Consider the following 19,557-nt stretch of genomic DNA (forward strand, 5'->3'; position numbering starts at 1 on the left):
TGCGTGACGTTCACGGTTCTCTGAGACATGAGATGCACTGACATGCCTTCTGGTCAAAGGGTTTTGGCAGCTGTAACATGCAGCGACGTTACAGCTGGACCGTGTTGTCTTAATGTGTCTCTAACATCAGTTGTTCTGCAAAGATTCCCGCTCTGCCTTGCTCATTATGAGCTCTCACTCTGTTAAATAATTCTCTCATGTTCTTAATTTCTTTCTTTGTTTCTGTTTGTGTCTCTAAAATCACTTCTGAGTCCTTTATCCTTATTTTCTTTTGTTTGTTACTCTTCCTTAATCCATCTTCTCTCCTTCTCCCACACTATAACTGATGTGTTTTTTAATTAAGTTTTTTTTCAGTTTCTGAACAAAAAACATTTCCAGTAGCTCTCTTTAATCATCTACTGCTTCTTTACTCCCAGACTTCCTGATCTATTACTCTTTAAAAGTAATGTGTGTGTATCATAGACTGTCTGAAAGCCTAATGGCTCAGTCTGGGACCTCAGGCTGTTATTGAACAATCACGCTCAACCATATGAATTAGAGAATCATGCACTACAAAGTACTTTATAGGAAAGGTGTCAGGAAGTGGTGCGGGTGAGGTGGTGAGGCAGACGCTGTAGACCCAGATGAGATGAATAAGGGATGTTTAATGATAAATAAGTCCGGGAACAAGCAGCAGGCACAAGGAAACACAGAACGACGAAGAAGCTAACATTGACGTAACAATGACGAGGACCCGACGAGGAACAAAGAACACAGGTGGAGTTAAATACACGGGAGGGTAATCACAGAGACGAGACACACCTGGGAACAATCAAGGGGAGGACAGGACAACGAAGAGACGCAAGGACACAAAAAACTCTAAATGACACAGAAAACACAGATCCTGACAAAAGGTAGAGAGAACAAGGCTTCACACACACTAAGTCAACAAAAAGGTAGACTGCAACCACATGTAAAACCCAACTTGCTCATAACATTTTAGCAAGCCTTTTTGGCAAAATGCATAAAAAATCTTACAGTTTATTTATGCTTAGTATTATTTTAATACTGTCACAATCCTGCAGTGTATTTTATTTGTTTTCTTTTGCACTTTTGTTAATTTCGCTGAGGTTTATTTGTGTTCTAAAAATCTTGCCTTGCTCAATTAATTTCTCTTGTTAAGATGTTGCCATACATTTTGACTCCTGCTGCATTCTTGTGTTTTGTTCTTTGTGTATATGGATTTATTTTTCTTAGAACTCTGTTCGATTTCCCCCTCAGTTTGTGAAAGTCTTCCTCCTTCTCCTTGGACACTGGACTTTGTAGATTTCAGTATGCCTCCCGTCTTCCTGGGTCCTTCAAAGTGTCTACTCGTGACACATGCAAATTACTCAAATTGCCATTATAAGGTAAAGAATTCAACAATTCTTTTTCATCTTTTATTAATTCCAAATTATTTGCAGGTCGTGTATTTGACCCTTTGCATCTGCTACGTGAGCAGATGCAGATGAATATGACATTAGCAAGACTTATAACTAGATAATTCACACATTAGGCAATATCAAACAGTTGCTATGAAAAATAAATGACCTTTCAATCATACTGAAATAGGATTTGTAGGATTTACATTCTATATTTACAAGTAATTTAAATTATTCCAACTTTTTTGGGCTGTATGGGTAAAAGTGGCACCAGGTTTCTCATGCAGCGGAGAGTGAAGACACATAAACTCCTGCACTCCCTCAGCTCTGTCACAGTGAATTTATCTTTGGCCACCTAGGAGCAATGCCACCTCAACCGACAGGCTTCCCGTTGGTGACAAGTAGCAACTCATGTGGGAAAATCTCTTCACTGTGTTGAACACGCAGCTTTTTCTTGTCATTAATTTTTCATAAATCTGTCGGCCATTTGCACAGCCACATTTAAGGCATGTGACGGTGTAGGCCTCAGATCAGTGCGGTCATATTTACGATAAAAGTCGACTCTGGCAGTTACCTTGGCGATATACAGGGTAAAGCGGAAACAACACCCCCAAGTACTTGAATACAATGCTTTCTGCATTTATTGACACCACTGGATTCAGTCTTTCAAGAGAGCCCACCTGAATTTGCCAGTATTTCTAAGAAATCATGATGCCATCCACTATAACCAGGTTCTTAAAGCCCACAGCATGATAGATCCTCTGCTGTACTTAAGTGTGGTGCTTTTCACAGTGTTGTATAGTAACGAAGTAAAAATACTTCACTACTTTACTTAAGTATATTTTGGAGTACTTCATACTTTCCTGGAGTATGAAAATTTTTGATGACTTTCACTTTTACTTCACTATATTTCCGAACTTAATTGCGTACTTTTACTCCGATACATTTTCAATGTGTGGTTTAGTTACTCGTTACAAAAAAGCGAGAGAGAGAAACGCAAGTGTTTTGACCCCACCTACTGATTAGCAAGTAGCAAGCAGGCTACCGAACAAAGTCCGTAGCCTGCTTGCCTGGGCTTGTTCATCACCACCAATAGGATACACCTTCTTCTTCTTCTTTTCTATTATGGCGGATCACAAGCAACTTTAAGGTGCATACCGCCACCTACTGTACATGAGTGTGTAGAAGCATTACTTCATATCTATTAAATTCTACTTTTTAATTTTGTATTCTTAAGATAAATAAACAATGCTTTCCTTAATTTGTGAATATCTGTTATGTTTCCTTCATTTCCTAATATACCTTTAAGATTCCATTCATGCCCCATATTTCTAACTATTCTCTTTAATTCTTCCCTTTCGAGTTCATTTGACTTACAGTTCATCAATATGTGTTCTACATTTTCTTTCTCTCCACATCTCTCACATTTATCATTATTTTTCCTCCCTATTTTATAAAGCATGTCATTTAAGTAGGTATGACCTACTCTTAATCTACTAATTATTATTTCTTCTCTTCTGTTTCGTTCATTAATGCTTCGAATTCAAACTGACTTTTGTACTTCATATAATCTTCTTCCTTTCTTATCTTCATTCCACATTTTTTGCCATTTCTTGATTTCTTTACTTTTAATTAGGATACACCTGTTTCGCTTCTCCCATTAAACACAAAGCAAGTCTCGCAATCAGTAGCAGTCACATGGAAATTCTATCTTACAAAAACTCCCCGTCCAACTTGAAGAAACACATCGAGGTAACTTCTTATGAAATGGTTATAATCCTCCTGTTTCAGTAACTATAGCTTGGTCACTAGGCACTACTGTATTGTGAAATCTTGACCATAAATGAACTTTGTTTGGCATTGTTTCAGTTCCACACGTGGTGTATTTAGCTTAGGCCTAATGTTGACTGTAGCAGGCTACCTAGACTCCTCTGTTCAAGGGGGGACAGAAGCCATAGCGATAGCAATTTAGACTAAATTTAACGAATATAGGAAAGGCATGCAAGTTCAAAACCAGGTTTACAGATGCCAATAAGCTGCATTTCCCTCCCAATTCTTTTTTTCTTTTGCATAATGACCAGTTGTGTGCACCACCTACTGACTGTAGCATTGACTGATTCACTGATTTGTGAAGTAGAGTAATCGTAACAGCTCTTTTTCTTCATGTTGGCCGCATTTTCTGTACTATTTATTTTTCTCATTTTCAGCACTGACCTTACTTGAAGGGAAAACTTAAGGCTTACAAAAACTTTGTATTTTCTGTCCTGGAGGGTTTACTAAGAAGCTGGTTCAGTTGTAAAGCAGGTTAAGTTAACCTTGTGCTATAGGTAAAGCACCTAATTTTCTTAACTAAATGATGCCTGCAGGTATATCTATTAGCAGGTTTAATTTTGCCTGCACTTGGTTGGGTACATTATTTTAAGTGTATTTGACAAGTTTACCAAAATATAAAAAATGTCATTCAAACTGCATTTGCTTTGTTTTACTTTTTACTTGTACTTTTCATTACATTACTTGAGTACATCCATTTTTACAGTAATTTCCATACTTAAGTACAAGAAGTTTCAAATACTTTAAGACTTTTACTCAAGTAACATTTCAGTCAGTGACTTCGACTTTTACCAAAGTCATATTTTGGAGAGGTACTTGTACTTTTACTTGACTCTGAGATTTCAGTACTTTATACAACACTGGCTTTTCAACATATTTATCCTTTGATTTATACTAAGCGCACCTCGAGTGTTTGTTATGAAAAAAAATCTTTTCTCAGGGACACAGAAAGTGGTGAAGTACTAAATAGATCCAACAGATCAACTTACTGTAAATCATATAAAAAAGGTTTTAGTTGAATTTATTCCAAAGGAGTTGGTAAAGGTAATAATAAAGCTGTCAGTGGTCAATTTGTTATCAATGGAAGCTGAATTGCAAGACGTTTTGCACCAATTTTGCACAAATGTGCTGCTTCCTGTGGCAAAGCCAAATTTGTTTTCAAATACCCAGGACTTGAAAATCCCACTTGAGAAATTTACATAACTCAGGACAACCCACAGGCAAGTGATTCTGTGAAAGAAGACACTTTAAAGTGGAAAAGTATGTCAAAGACTCAGAAATTAAAAAGCAGCTGCAGTAGGACATAAAAAGGGATTTCTTAAGATGTCTCCCTTTTTTGCCCTCAGGTCGGACACAACACATATTCTGGTAATAGATTTGTGTTTCATTTTAAAACCCAGAAAAGTAACAGGAACTCTCAAACTCATGTCTGTGACAAACGGGTACACACATGAAGCTCTACAACTCAGAGAGTCTAAAAATGAGCACCTCACATTTAATAATTTATTATGAAGATGAAGAGAGAAACCACTTCAGATTGGTCAGGGGGAAACAGGATAATCAGCAGTGGAGAGAAAGAAAAAGCAACTCTGACCTTCGTTTTAAATTCCACTGTAAGCATGAAAACTAAAGTAAACTCTAATAAAAAAATTTTTAAAAAGAGACATCATTAATAATCCACATGGTGCAAAGCCGAGCCACAGAAAATATTGTGGATAAAACATAAATGTACATTTTATTTTATTTTTATCTTCATTTTATTTGCAAAAAACAAAAAGAAACCCTATTTTCACATATTCACATATTAAAAAGGGACCAAAAAGTTGTCGACAGAAGCAGCACATACTTCACCGAATTTTCATCTGTTTCTTTTTACTTTAAAAATATTTTTGTGAAATTAACACACTTATGTTGATACCGATCATGTTTGTTCTTCGACAGGAACAATAAGAAACTGTTTTTTTGTCAAGACGGATGAAGTTAGGTATACCTCGGATTACAAGCCTCTGAATGACTCAATGAAAGGAAAATTAAAGGTTTGGTAACCGTTAAGTTTCCTAGACTCTGACCCAGTCTGATCTAAACCTGACAGAAAATCTGTAGGATCACCAAAGCAGGGCTCAGGAAGAAAATCTAAAACATCTGGAGAACTTTTTGCGAGGCTGAGAAGCAAGTATTTCTGAGTCAAGATGTGGGATGTTGACAAATTTCTACCAAAAATGACTGCTAGAAATTAATTTAACATGCATTTTTAACAAACTATTCACACTCTTTCAACCAGGTATTAAATATATTTTTTAATGATTTTGCATTTTTCTTTCCAACACAGTTGTTTGTGTTGAATATCTGTTGAATAGTCCCTTTCCTGGACACACAACACATTTTATCCTTTTACTATCCCCCGTTGCTTCTTTTCTGCAAAATTACTTCGCTCTTAACCTGATTTGTGGAAACACTCACGCACTTTCTGTGTGTGCACTTTCGCCATAAAGCTCTCTGATGTTTAATGCTGCTTTGCATGATTCAGGAGCAGAGCCGAGGGAGACAAGCCTCTTCATTTGACTTCACATATTAGCTGCAGCAAGAGTGAGAGAGAGCGGGCCTGAGAGATAAAAATGGAAAGGCTGGGAGAGGAGTGCTGTGGGCACAGTGACCTATATTCTGCTCGGCAGAGGAGGGATTCAGTATCACACAGTACTGTACGCAGAGGCAGGTCTCATCACTGACCTTGGTCCTGATCCCTCGGACCTCCACCTCTCTGGTTAGGAGCGGAGGACTGACTTTAGGTTGATTCAAACCTTTTTGTGCAGTTATAGATGCAAGCAGAGGCTGAATAAATCCATCTAAAAACTAAAACTGCTGTTGTTTTTATTCTGTTTTCAGAAGAAATGCTAAACGGTAAATGGCCGATACCTTACCAAGTCTTTATCAAGTCCAGAGGACCCCAAAGCGAAGGCAAGGAAAGTTGTTTTGCAATAAGTGTCAACAGTTAAAGGTAATTAAAACCTCTCTGCCTCACAGGAGACTCACTTTGCAGAGTTTCGTATCTGTTTGAGCCTCAGACTGCAAAGCAGAAATTTAGAAGAATTTATTCATCTCATCATTTGAATCACAACAACTGTGTAACTCCTAAATCCCCTCAGGGTCAAAAGCTGTGAGTCTTTGGAGAAGAAAATGGGTCAGTAGACAAGACAGTGTTCATTTTTATATATGCAGAATAAAAGTCATGCATACAGTTTTCACTCGGTGTATTTTAGGGCGTATTTTGTCTGCCGTGTGGAAGTTGTGTCTGTGAACATGAGCTAATGCATCTCTGCAGCCTTTTTTCGTCTTCATGTCAGCTCTCTGTTGAAATCCGGGTCACTCAAAACATAACTCACCGCAGCCGCAACCTGCGTTTCTACATACACGTCCATGAGTGAGGCTTACATTCATCATAAAATGCTTCTATGAAATGCAGAATAAGTAGCGATGAGGTGAATATGCTGTTCCCAACAGTAACCATGGCAACTTTATCAACAGGCTGTTCACTAGAAAAAGCAGCATGTGTGATTTTTAACAAAAAGTTGGGAAGGAAGACTTCCAACTGAGTTTAAAATGATTCTGAACCAGGAAAAAAATATTTTAATTTTAATTACTTTTTTCCATTATCTCTAAAGCTACAATACTGACTTCATCTGATTTTCCAGTTTGTTTGTTTTTCGCTGACCCAGTTTTATCACATATTCATTAAACTAATCTGATCAGATCCATCTTCATAACTCTGCAAGATACTTCCTTGTTAAAGAGAAAGGGAAAATGGAAAATATGTTTGCTTTGGGTTCTTTCGCTCTTGAGTCACTTATAAAATTTCTTCCCCACTCTCCCTTATGTTAATGAGCTTCAGGTGATGACAGAGAAACTTCATTTTAAAGGAAAATGAGATGAAATGAGAGTTAAGAAAAGAGTTTGGTGACAAACTCCAGCTTCACTTTAAAACAAGCATCAGCATCCCTCTACAATCTAAAAGCCTTGTTTCCACTAAATTAAGATTCTAAAAAGCTCCAAAACATACCCGACCCTCGGGGGGGAAAAAATCTTACCAGCTTTTGAAACATATACATGCATCTTTTGTTTTAATATCAATTAAAATACCACAATGGATTTAATGTGTATCATTCTTGGTAAAAAAAGAAAAATTACAAGACAAAAAAATGGAAAAAGTGAAGATAGAAAAAAAAAAGCACATAATTTGCAACCAAAAGGTGTAAAAGGACTGAACAAGAAAACGATTGTTTGCGCCATTAAATTTTCCTTAAGTTTATGGATAAAGTAACGTCAAACCAGAATGACAGCTCAAAGGCTCTTTGCACACAGCTACACTATTGATGCCCTCGGTAGATGTCGATTTCTTCTGACTGGAAGCAGTGCAATATTTGGAGCGTCTCAATCAGAGTCCAAACGTACATTTCTAGAGAGTCTATCAAACAGAGCTGCACGATATCAGGATAATAGTGATACTTTATTACAATCATTATAAAGACTTCTATTCACCCTCGTTATCCCGATTCTTTCCTTAATTTCTGTAAATATTAAAATCTCAAGATGCAAAAAACATGCATGTTGTTGGCATAGAGGTCAGTTAGAGACCATTTAAATGTCCTAAGGTAACACTGGCATGTGAATAGACGTGACTCAAAAGGTAACATCTAGCCGTGTTACATTTGAGATTGTAAGATTGAAACTACGCAGATGTTCATTTAATTTTTGAATTTGAAATAGATTTTGGAAAAAGTTACTAACAACTATGGTGGATGGGCTAAAGACCCCTGTTCTAAAGAAGAGAAATTAGCATTCCCTCTGATCAGATTTGATCAGATCTAATTTGAAGTTTATATTGTTTTCCCATAATTCAACAAGAAATGATGTCCATTCGTCATTTCTTCTACAAATTCTTTCAGCAACCTGAACGTCTTTGTATGGCGGGTTTTCATTTTGTTTGTACTTCTAAGTTTTATGGCTGCAATTTCTTTTTTTTTTATTTAATATTTTTATTAGAAGGGAAGGAGACATTACAGGCAAAAAATCTTTACTCTTAACAAAGTATGCCGTGATATACATCTTCTTTATGGCATCGATAGAAACGAACAGGTTACAGAAATAGAAGAGGTAGAAAGTACCTAACTGACAAAAGGCATACAATTTACCTCCTATGAGTATTTTTCTTTTTCATACAAGAACAAGACACAAGAACAAACCTAGTAAAAATGAAAAAAGAAAAGAAAAAAAAAAAAAGGGGGGGGTGGGATGGGGTGTAGCATTCAATCTGGGGGAAGAGACTGAAGAGAGTGAAAGAATGTCATGAGAGGGCACCATAAGTTATAAAATTTGGCTGTGTTGCCTTTCACTGAATATCTTATTCTCTCCAGTTTTAGAAAGGACATGGTGTCTTTTAGCCACTGATTGCTAGAGGGTGGTTTAGTTGATTTCCAGTGGAAAAGAAGACGGCGTCTTGCCAATAAGGAAGTAAATGCTAAGACGTCCAATTGATTGGAAGTGAACTGTTTGTAGTTAACTGGAAGCCCAAATATGGCAACATGGGGAGAAGGTTTAATATCCAATGAGAGTATCTTTGACATAGTAACAAAGTAGGTCTGCCAAAAACTATGAAGTGATGAACAGGAATAAAACATATGAGTTAGATTACAGGTAGGCGCACGACATTTCTCACAAATGTCAGGAACGGAGGAAAATTGCGACAATCGATTTTTAGAGAGATGAACCCTGAAGAGAACTTTAAACTGGATAAGAGAAAGTCGAGCACAGATTGAGCTTGAATGAATTTTTTTAAGGGCATTATTCCACCAATCCTCTCCCAAATTTAGACCAAGTTCGAGTTCCCAAGCAGCCTTAATCTTAGTAATGGGTGAAGAATTAAAAGACAGAATTTCATTATAAACTTTAGAGATATATGACCTTTGAAGAGGATCCCAACTCAGGAACAGCTCCCAGTACAGGTTTGGTGGCCTAGAGGGAAAACCGGGAAACAGAGCCCTGGCGCAGTGTCTGATTTGAAAGTACCGGAATAAATGGGAAGGGGGGAGATTAAATTCTGATGCAAGATCTGTGAAGCTGCGAAAAATACCTTCTTTGTAAAAATCCTTGAAACATGACAGCCCTTTATTATCCCATGACAAAAAGGCGGGATCTGTGAGTGCTGGTTGAAACAAGTGGTTCCTCATCAAAGGAGCAAGTGTAGATGCTGAGTTAAGTTTGAAATGCCTCCTAAACTGGCACCAAATTTTTAAGACAGAGCGAACTACTGGGTTGATCGTAAAGCCAGAGGGGTTGGATGTAATGGGAGAAGTGAGAAGAGCAATTAGTGAGGATATGGCTGCAATTTCTAAAACAGAGAGTGCATATTGGGGCGAACTGGATTAAAACTAACGCAAACACCTGAAGCTGTAAATGCTGTTAAAGATTAAGCTGCTTTATGCTCTTTAGCAGCAGGATGTTTGCAGGGGTCACATGCCTCTGTGGTCCATGGGGTCAATCGTGCATTCCCAACCAAGCGGGAGAACGTCAAGCTAAAAACAGCGGGGATGGATCTGGAGTCACAGAGCGCATTGGTCAGATCCTGTTGTACCAGGGTATAGCCCCCAATCCTGCTAACTCCCTATCAAATATTCACCATCTCCTGCAGAGGCAACATTTAAACACCAGCCGCTGGCAGAGAGTGGGAACACGAGGATGTAAGCAGAGCTGGATGGGGGTTGGGTTGGCACCGGATAATCCACTGCAAGGAGAACGCTTGTTCCCATCACCGCTATTTTGGGAAACGCCTCGCCCTCCTTGTTGCACCACCATACTGTATAATCAAAGCAGCAGCATCAAAACCATGCGGCCTTTTAGGGTTGCTTTAAAGGCCACGAAAACATGAATTAATTGCACATTAATAAAAGAGAGTTTCAGAACTTCAAAGACATTAAATCCATCTTTGCCTTGTTCTTTAAATGCTGCCAATGGGAATTCTGACAGCAAAATACGTCCCCAAACATTCATTCCAACGATTAATGTAGACATATTTCATAAGCTAATGTAGATTATATCGATTTGGGAAGTCTTCATACAGAGGCAGATATTTTAGTGCCTCTGCTAAAGGTGAGTATAAGGCTTTAAAATATCTTTACCTTTTTGTCATGATGTACAGGCATTTGTGTTTTGGTTTGTACTTGTGTTTATGTTTAAGGATTTATGTCCTGCCATATTTAAGTTCATATTTCAATGTGAATTATTGCTACAATGGTGTTGCCCATTCTAGGTTCTCTAATTAGATCAGTGTTGTTCTTTTCCCCTTGGTTTGTAGGGGTTTTATTAGATTTAGTTCAACTCCCTTGTGTTAATTAATTTATTTCTCCCTCAGTTTACCTACTTAAACTAGATTTTAATAAGATGCACAAGCGGAAAAACTGCTGGAGCCCAAATCAATCCATTTGAAATAAATGCAACTGAAGAATTTCTTTATTTATACTAGTTTTTAACGTTAACCAGAGGTTAATAAAATCTAATCTTTCACAACTTTCTCATTCACTGGAATGACAGAGATGTTTGTTTCTTTCAACCTTTAGGCTGGGTCCAAAGGAAAGACCAGCAACTTGGAGTCTTCGACTCTCGGGAACAACCAATAAAAACCATCTCCAATTCCAGATGATTGTTCTGGAAGCGTGCCTTTTCTGTCTTGCTATTATAAACATGAACATGGCATTTGGCAAACTCCACATTTGGCAAACTTGATCTGATTTAAAAAGTTAAATCTCAAAGTTCAAGATTGAATTTGTGGCCACAAACATCCCAGGTGGGTTTGGTGTGAAACCTATGTGGAAATGCTCTTTGTGTCGACTAAGAATTGTTGGAGAATCTGTGATGCTTTGGGCTAATTTTTCCACTAAGTACCCTGGGAATCTTGTTGGAGACCATAGCATTAGAAATCAATGTTTTTTAAAAGCGGCAAAATTGAAAACTTCTACCATTTTTGGACCATTCATGCATCAATAAAGTATTTTTTCTTTTTTTTTTTTGGTAAAAATCAGACAACGTTTAGAAATATGTTCTTTGACTTACGATGAGAGTCATGAAACATTCATTGTTTGTTGAATGGAAAAATGCTGGTTTCTTCTAGCATGATTATTTTATCTGTCTCAGCTCTCCTCTGAAGACTGAATGTGTGCCAGAGATGAATTCTGAATATGTATGAAGATGAAGAGGAGGAGCAGGGAACTGGGGCAGAAACGTGCCGCATTAAGGCCAGCGGTTTGTATTGATCAGTGAAGACTGGATGAAACGACACAGCAGTTTCACCATCACATTGAATATTCTGTAAGCAAAGGTGCAGACGCTACTGCTCTCTGCATACTCCTTACCTCTCCATAGTCCGTTGTGACCACCAGGGTTCCATCTCCACAGGAGTTGACAGTGGCTGGGAGCAGCTGCTCCTTCTCCCTGACCCAAACTCGGGCCCCCTGGATCGCAAAGAAGCACACAAATACTGAGGTTAAGCATTGTAGCAAACATAAAGAGAGTCTACGCAAAGACTTCCTGCTTAAGTGAAGTGCAGCACTCTCTGCTGACAACAGAACTCAACTGGAAAGTAGCTAGTGAGTGAAATTTAAGCCTGGGGTAAGTTTTAGTGAAAAAGGAACTGATGTGTTAAAAAAGGAGGCTCTGATGACAATGTAACAGAAAATGGAAATGCATTGTTGACTGACGGAGCCCAGTGGGACATACGACTCCGTCCACATGCTGAGGGAGACAGATGTGCAAAATAGACAACTACAGACTAATATCTGGCCAAGCAACAGTGTTTAAAACGGGGTGGTGTTTGCATCTAAATCAGATATTCTTAGAGGAAGTGTGGCCTTCTCTGACCTATCAGCAGAGATAATGCTCTGTTTCAGAAAATCCCTGACCTCTGACCTAAAGAGGAGGTAAACATTTGGAAGCAGAAAATAGGAGGCAAAACTCAACGAAGCAACCAGAGCCATGCAAACTAACAGGCCTCATGCAGTTTAGGGAGCTGCAAAGGCACTGAATATTTTATGCTGCTCATTCATGTGTCTCAAATTATGTCAGATAGTTTTGAATTCAGATTTTTGGGGGCAAAACAGACGTGATCCCAATTATTTTTTTGATGAGAGAAAACTATTTCAGGACACATAAGACAAATAATATTTTTGCGTTTGTAGCCAAACACGTTACACGAATTGTGTGACAGAGACAAAGTGAACAGACAGAAGTTTAGGTGCTTATTCATGTGGAATTTATTATGTGAATTCACACTAATTACTGGTTGCACAATCGCAAATTATCTTCAATTTTTTGATTCTGAGGAGGTTTCATCTTATATATTTTTCTATTTAAGAAAATCACAAGTAGATTTTTAGAAATACTGGCATAATTGATCACAATTTTGTAAAATGATTGATTTGTTCGAAGATCATTGTCATTATAAATTGATTGTATTGAAAAAAAAGAAAGCCAATCGCATTTTCACAGATTAATTTTGATCTTTACAAAATTTCTACAGCAAGTAATTATGGCCTTCAATTGTTGGGTTGTAGACCTTTATCTTTTCATTAAAAATATTTATTTTAATTTTATTCCCAGCACTGTTATTTGTCTTCCATGTACTCCACACAATGGGGTGATTGTTTCTACATGTTGATAAGAATACTAACAATCTGCTAAAAGGAGTTTTATTCATGGATCCACGTTATTTGTTGAAACATAAATGGAATTTTTGGGCCCACTGCAAAACGTTGTGTGGACGAAAACTAATGCTACATCTTTAATTGTTTTTTCCTTCATTTAAATATGTGCTAAAAACTATGTATTATGTATGTATTTATTTTCTACTTCCAACCTAAGTTGTACATTATGTTTGTCTCTCACATCTGAAATGCCACTGAAGTTTGCGGATGTAACATGTAAATATGTTTAAAAAATAAATAAATAAATAAGAAAGAAAAGAATATCCTTGTGAATGTGAATACTTCTGCAAGTGCTGAAAGACCATCCTTGGTATCCTTTTAAGCTCGTAAACAACTCCAACCAACATTTAACATTTCTTCAGAGGAAATCAGATGTGAGCTTCTGAAGCAAATGGACAGCAGATGAGTGGAAGTGAACTGTTTCATGAACAGATGGTCCCACACCCCAAGAAATGCCTGGATATCTTTTCTTTCGTTCCTTTTCACTTTACTTTTTCTTTTTATTCTCTGGGCGTTTTTCTCATTTTCCCAACTCAGCCCATGCCTCCATAAGCTCTAATGTTAAAGAAGCCCAGGGAATCCATTCATTATTATGCACATACATTATGCAGTAGTTTACTAAACATGTGCACAAATGATTACAGTAAGAGATGAAGGGATTAAGGGTGACTGAGTCTATTTGGAGGCTTGCTTTCTCTTGTTGAACTCTTGTTTTTATAGTCTTCTTCTCTCCTGTTTCCTTTCCTCTCTCTGTTGTTTTCTCTTCAGCATCTCTTGCTATAAATACTCACGCCCTTCATTCGCTCATCTAGATCCTCTGAGCTTCTTGTAGCATTTTGTCGACCTGTTGCCTCATTAATTCCTTCTGATCTGTCAGATTCCAGCACACTGGCCTGTTACAGTGACCTGATGATCTCCACTGGCTCTAATCTCTGTATACTTTGCAAACTTTCCATTTGAACTGAAAATCTGGCCTAAGACTCGAAATGAAGCTCAAATACTCTTTTATTTTCATCTTTCAGCCTTAAAATACAGTGATAGTAAGGACATAAACACACCAGCATTGTAAAAATTGCAGATTAGACCAATAGTTGATCATTTAATGCGTACATCGGCTTTTGGAGTCGTTTTATCTGACTCCTCTTTCCAGATCAATGTGTGTCTCTTGTAAAAGCACATCTGAGCAAAGACAGGAGGTTATAAAGGACCTGCCGGCATTACAACCCACCCACCCACCCACTCAGCATCATCCTCCTCTTCTCCTCCTCTTGGTGTCTTCAACCCCTCCCCCTATATTACACACTCAGACAGGCAGGAATGGCCGTGCATCTCAGAGACCCTTTCTCTTTCCTTTGCACTCGAATCTGCAGCTGAAACCTTGTGTTCATCTTGTCTTCTCCTTCTTTCTCCATTATGTCAAAGACAAATCGCATCTTCAGCATTGTCCACCAAGCATTTCCTCATTTCATAAAAGCTTAACCAGACTAAGTTGTCTCAAAGACGACCCCTGACCTCCAACTAACAAGAACTGACCTAGTGGTAAACATCCTGCTAAAGTGATGATGTCCAAAGAGTTTGTTCAGAAAAAGTTGGTAAAATATAGACAATTTTTTGCTTCATAAATTTATCACACAGGGATCTTTGGGTTAGCTAAATGTTTACAGCTGTTCGTGAGTTGCTCTGTACAATCTGGATGGCATGTAGCACATTTATTTAACGCAGTTATGTTGCCTTGTAAAAGTATTTTGAAATCTTGAACTTTTCACTTGTTTCAAATCTCAGCATCTGTCCTCTATGAATTTTATTGGAATATAAGAGCCACTGCTTGTGGAAAAGCATCTTCTCAGCATGATGTTACCACCATGTTTCACAATCTAATGCGTAGTGTTTGCTTTATTCTTTATTTCTTATTTTATTTATTACACAAAGGTGGACTCTCTTTACAAATTAAACAACTTCTGATGGCAGCTGGCTACACAAAATACTACGTATAAGGGGATATGTGATTGAGGGGTACAGGTATATTTTGCCAGTCACTGTATGCTCTGTTAAGTCAAACATGTTAATTAAAAGTCATGATCAGGGCTGAATTGTCTGTCAGGCTTGTAAATGTCTAGCCAGAAAACAGGAAAATTTGAAATTCCATTTCTTTTTTGTTTGACTAACTAACATATGGCAACAAATTACCAAATTAAAAATATTCAGTGGTCAGCAGAGGCTTTAGACATGTTGTTTAAGTTTAAATTCTTGGTAAAACCTGGTCTAGTTCGTAATAAAATCATTACCAAACATGAAAAGCTCTATGACGAGACCATCAAAAGAAGCTGCAACTTGTAGATAGTCCGCTCCAAGCTGAAACTGGAACTCAAACACAACTAATTTCTTTAAAAATGTATGCAGAAATGAGAAAACATTTGTTACTGACAGATATATTGTAAACTTGTTGGTTGGAAGCTAAACTATAATGTTATCTTCAATAATTAAAGCCAATATGGAGAATACTACCAGTAACTCAAAGCAGTGCTTATACCAAGAATAAACATAGAACTAATGAAGGCCTGCTCAGCTAATAATCTTTCATTACCCACAAAAACACAAAAGCCAGCCTTCATCCTATAAGCTTCAACAGCTGTGTGATAAATGCCTTGTTTCTGCTCAAGTAATTACATAGATGCCACTGCTTTTTGATGGTGGCATTGACCCGGAGACGTCCCTTGATGAAGGACCAGAGACTCTCAAGTGCTTCCCATTGTCTTCCTTCTAAGTACAGATGAATCCTGACCAAAACATCCTACAGCATGCACTGTGACTGGAGAGCAGACGTATAGAGGAGAAAGGAGCAGTCTCAGTGGTTGGTAATCTTTGAATACGGATTTCTGAAGAAGGTTAGAAATGATTCAAATGAATAAAATATGAAAGAGGCGACTGACCAGGTAGCAACTAATACCAGACAATTCATTAGCAGCCCAGAAATGGAACGACTCAATCAGTCCAACTTTATTTAAAGAGCACTTTTCAAGTAGCCATGTGTAAGTGCTTTACAGAGACTGTAAGACGATAAGATTTTTTTTTCCTGGCATCTGCAGAAATACTCAAATGACTGTAATTTAATGTGCATCATTGGTAGACTAGGTGTATAAATTTCCAGGGTACAAAACTAAAATAAATGATCTGTCCTATTGCTTGTGAATCTCAATGCCCTGTTTCAGTTTCAGAGAAGATACTTTATAAAGCACAATGGCTAAAATCAAGGACATTCATTTTTGATGATGGGCATTAAAGCGATTCTCTTTACTGATCCTTCCTGCCAGTGCAGCCCCTCCTGTGTCAGAGACCTAAACTGTGTCAGCCATATTCCATTAAAGGTGATAATGCAATCAGGACAGCGAGGTTTTAAAAAGATTACGGCAGCTGGAAGGAGAGCAACATCTGTTTATGTGTGTGGGCGTTAGTGTGCGTGGGCGGGTGGTGGTCACCTGGCTGTGTATAAGTCACATCTGTCACAGAAAGAGATTACAGAGTCAATATAGCAAAATCTAAATAATTTATCCCAACATATATCACAGGGTTTTAATCCAGGGCATTATTCAATTTATTTTGGGCTTTGCTTCCTATTATTGTTTTTTTATTTTGGGGGCAAAAAATAAAACTGAGTAGAGTATTTACTATATGAACTTTCAAATTTTAATTACTAGTTGCTTATCCTTATATTTAGCAACAGTGGCTAAGAGATCTGTGAATGGTGTGATCATGTTGACCCTGGCTCCTCTTTTTTTGCATCATGTAGAAAATATTTTTACTAGGCTACACAATATTATCGGCATAATATTGGTATCAGCTGATATTAGCTGTAAAATTTAATATCGGATGTCAGCCATTCTATCAAAAATAATTAATCGATATAAAAGGAGTTGTTTTTATATGACAGAAAAGTGACAATGATGCCTGCAGCACAGCACAATGCCATAAGAAACTGTTAAGTATTAATGCACAACTAGTGTGCTTTTCACTTGTTGCTTGTGAACAGGTTGAGTTTAGTTTTGTGAAGATTTGCAAATTTACACTGTTTGAGTGTTGTCATTGTCTTACAGAGAGCAAATGTCATGAATAAATTTGACATTAAACATAATGTTAAAGTTAAAAGTGTTGCATCATTTTTAGCATTTGTACTTGGTGGCAGGATAAATTGACAAAGAAAATGCAGAAGAGAAAGAAGTGTAGGAAAAAAATATCGATATTGGTATCAATTATAAGCCAAATGAGTTTTAATACATCGACATATCAGATATTGGCCAAAAATCCAATTTCGTGCCTCCCTAATTTCATAGCATATTCCATTTTGACAACTCTGTAAAGTTACACTTGCTGAGTGTGTAAAAATACTGTATGCATTTTTTTCTTTCGGGAAAAAGTGTGATTTCAGCACAGCTCCAACTCAAAAGACAAATCTCTAGCACAATTTATAACCAAACCTTACTGGAAATATGCCATTTTGGATTGTGGTCCTTGCCAATCTTTTGCCACCAAATAGGATTCAGATATAACATTTAAGTACCGTAATTGAAACTAAATATCCTTTCCAAGTCTGAAAAGAGTCAACTAATGGCTACCAATACATGTGAGTCTGAGGTTAAAAGCATTGATTTGGCGGTTCTGAAGGCCCTTGGTCACACCACAGCCCTGATCCAGAGCGCCGTTTATTGCTGCTTACAACTTTAAAACAAATTGATCTTCCAACCAAACATCTTTTTGACACATGATATCGTGGCTCTGCATAGAGAATGGAAATTCCTTGTCAGCACAAATATTAATTTGCAAACTGAAGAGAAGATGTTTGCATGGTCACTAAGATGTACTTTATTTTGGCCTGGAGTGCGAATATAATTAACAACTGGCTCAGTTTAAAGCTATGAAAATACATCCAGTGTTTTCTTTGTTCATGCGGATGATTGGTTATTTTTAGACATAAACAGAGACAATATTGAACCAATAACCAGAGTTCATGCAGTGAAAGCAGCATTCTGTGTATGAGAATATGCAACTCTTCATATGGCATATTTGTATTAACACTGTAAATCCCTGAGACAGCTAATTATCAAGTTCTCTGTCATTTTGATTAAAAGACAGACACACACCCCCACCAACATCCTGGCAACAAAACTCCACAGAAGCAGTGTGGAAACAGGGCACCATGGAAACAGAGTTCTTCCTCCGGGCATTTATGGATTCTGGGAGTTGGAGTTTAAACACAGAAACACAGACGATATGAGGTCCTGTATTAATTATGCAGAATGTCTCTTTTAGGTATGGACCATCAAAATTGATGATTTTCAAATAAGATTTTACTGAATTGCTTTCAAATTATTGAAAATACCAACAAAAGCTCATATTGTTACACTTTAATATGAGGCACTTTAAATATAATACATTGCAAATATTCCATCCAGACCTGTGAAATACACTATAGTATTAACGTAATCATTCAATATCAACATAACAAATAGCTTAATAGACTATTGATGTGTTAGAGTCTGATACTCATGCACTATTAAAAAAACAACACACATCATCGTGTAAGTTTTGTTTTTTTATAGAATATTTTAGTAAGTACAGAACTGTATTGTTTCTGTATTTTAAGATGTTGTGCCAACTAGGCATCAGTTTATGTGATTCTCAACCTAAAACATAAACTAAAAAGTAACATAACATTTTTATAGTATCTCAGTAATTGAGCAGAAGTTTGTTGTTTATATTTTTACATAACATCTTAAGAAAAAAATATGGAATGAATACATCCTAAATTTAGTTTTAACACTAGAATGTTATCCTTTTTTTTGCCATTCTTTCCTAATTTCTAGAGCATCACAAGTATACCTACCTGATATGATGTGGCTGTCTGCTCAGGTAGCCAGATATGTTGCAAATAGCTGACCAAAGAGAGTTTTCAACAGCAATATTGTAATTTAAGTTATTTCAACCTTTAGTTTAAAAGCTGTGACTGTTTGTGTTTTGCTAGAAATTTTCCAGGCAGGTGATTTTTTTTCCTTTTAAGAAGGAAAAAGTGTTGAAGCCTCATGTCGGTCAACTGACTGGCAGTAACATGTGGAGGAGGGGTAAGAATAGATTACTCTAGAGTTATGAGTAACATACAGAAATCTCCAGGTGTTTTATCACTTGGTCTCATTAAAAGGACTTTACACAATCGGAATAGTGGTTTTGAAACTGTAACTTTTTAAAAATCTTTCAGCCAGGTGACCAGCAGGGTGCAGCACAATGTGGGGGAGGGGCAGCATTGCATTGCTATGCTATAATCAGCCAAAGAAAAATTCTGTCACTCATGAGAAACTGACGTCTTATTAAATTACTTTAAACCACATGATGTGAAAATTTAAAGTGCTGTCGGGATGATCTTCACTTTTTGGTAGTCAATTTCAATAACCAGCTAACTTCTAATGCCAGCTTGAGATGAAACACAAATTCCTTGGTGTGTAGCGCAGAATCAACCTTTGTTATCTTTCATGAAGGCATCTATGACGCTAAGTATAATTACACAAAGATTCTCTCTGTCACTTTCCCACAAA

General features: G+C 37.2%; 1 protein-coding gene across 2 annotated transcripts in view; it reads right to left on the reverse strand.

The window, feature by feature from the left end:
* The window catches only part of myo10l1 (myosin X, like 1), a 52,647-nt gene that overhangs the window by 25,607 nt on the left and 7,483 nt on the right, over window positions 1-19,557 (reverse strand). For both annotated transcript variants that reach the window (XM_032547244.1, XM_032547243.1), the window contains exon 2: window positions 11,630-11,728. In XM_032547244.1, the coding sequence (XP_032403135.1) occupies window positions 11,630-11,728 (99 nt within the window). The remainder of the gene's footprint in view (window positions 1-11,629; window positions 11,729-19,557) is intronic.

This window comes from Xiphophorus hellerii, chromosome 19 (genome assembly GCF_003331165.1).
Source record: "Xiphophorus hellerii strain 12219 chromosome 19, Xiphophorus_hellerii-4.1, whole genome shotgun sequence".
Taxonomy (NCBI): Eukaryota; Metazoa; Chordata; class Actinopteri; order Cyprinodontiformes; family Poeciliidae; genus Xiphophorus; species Xiphophorus hellerii.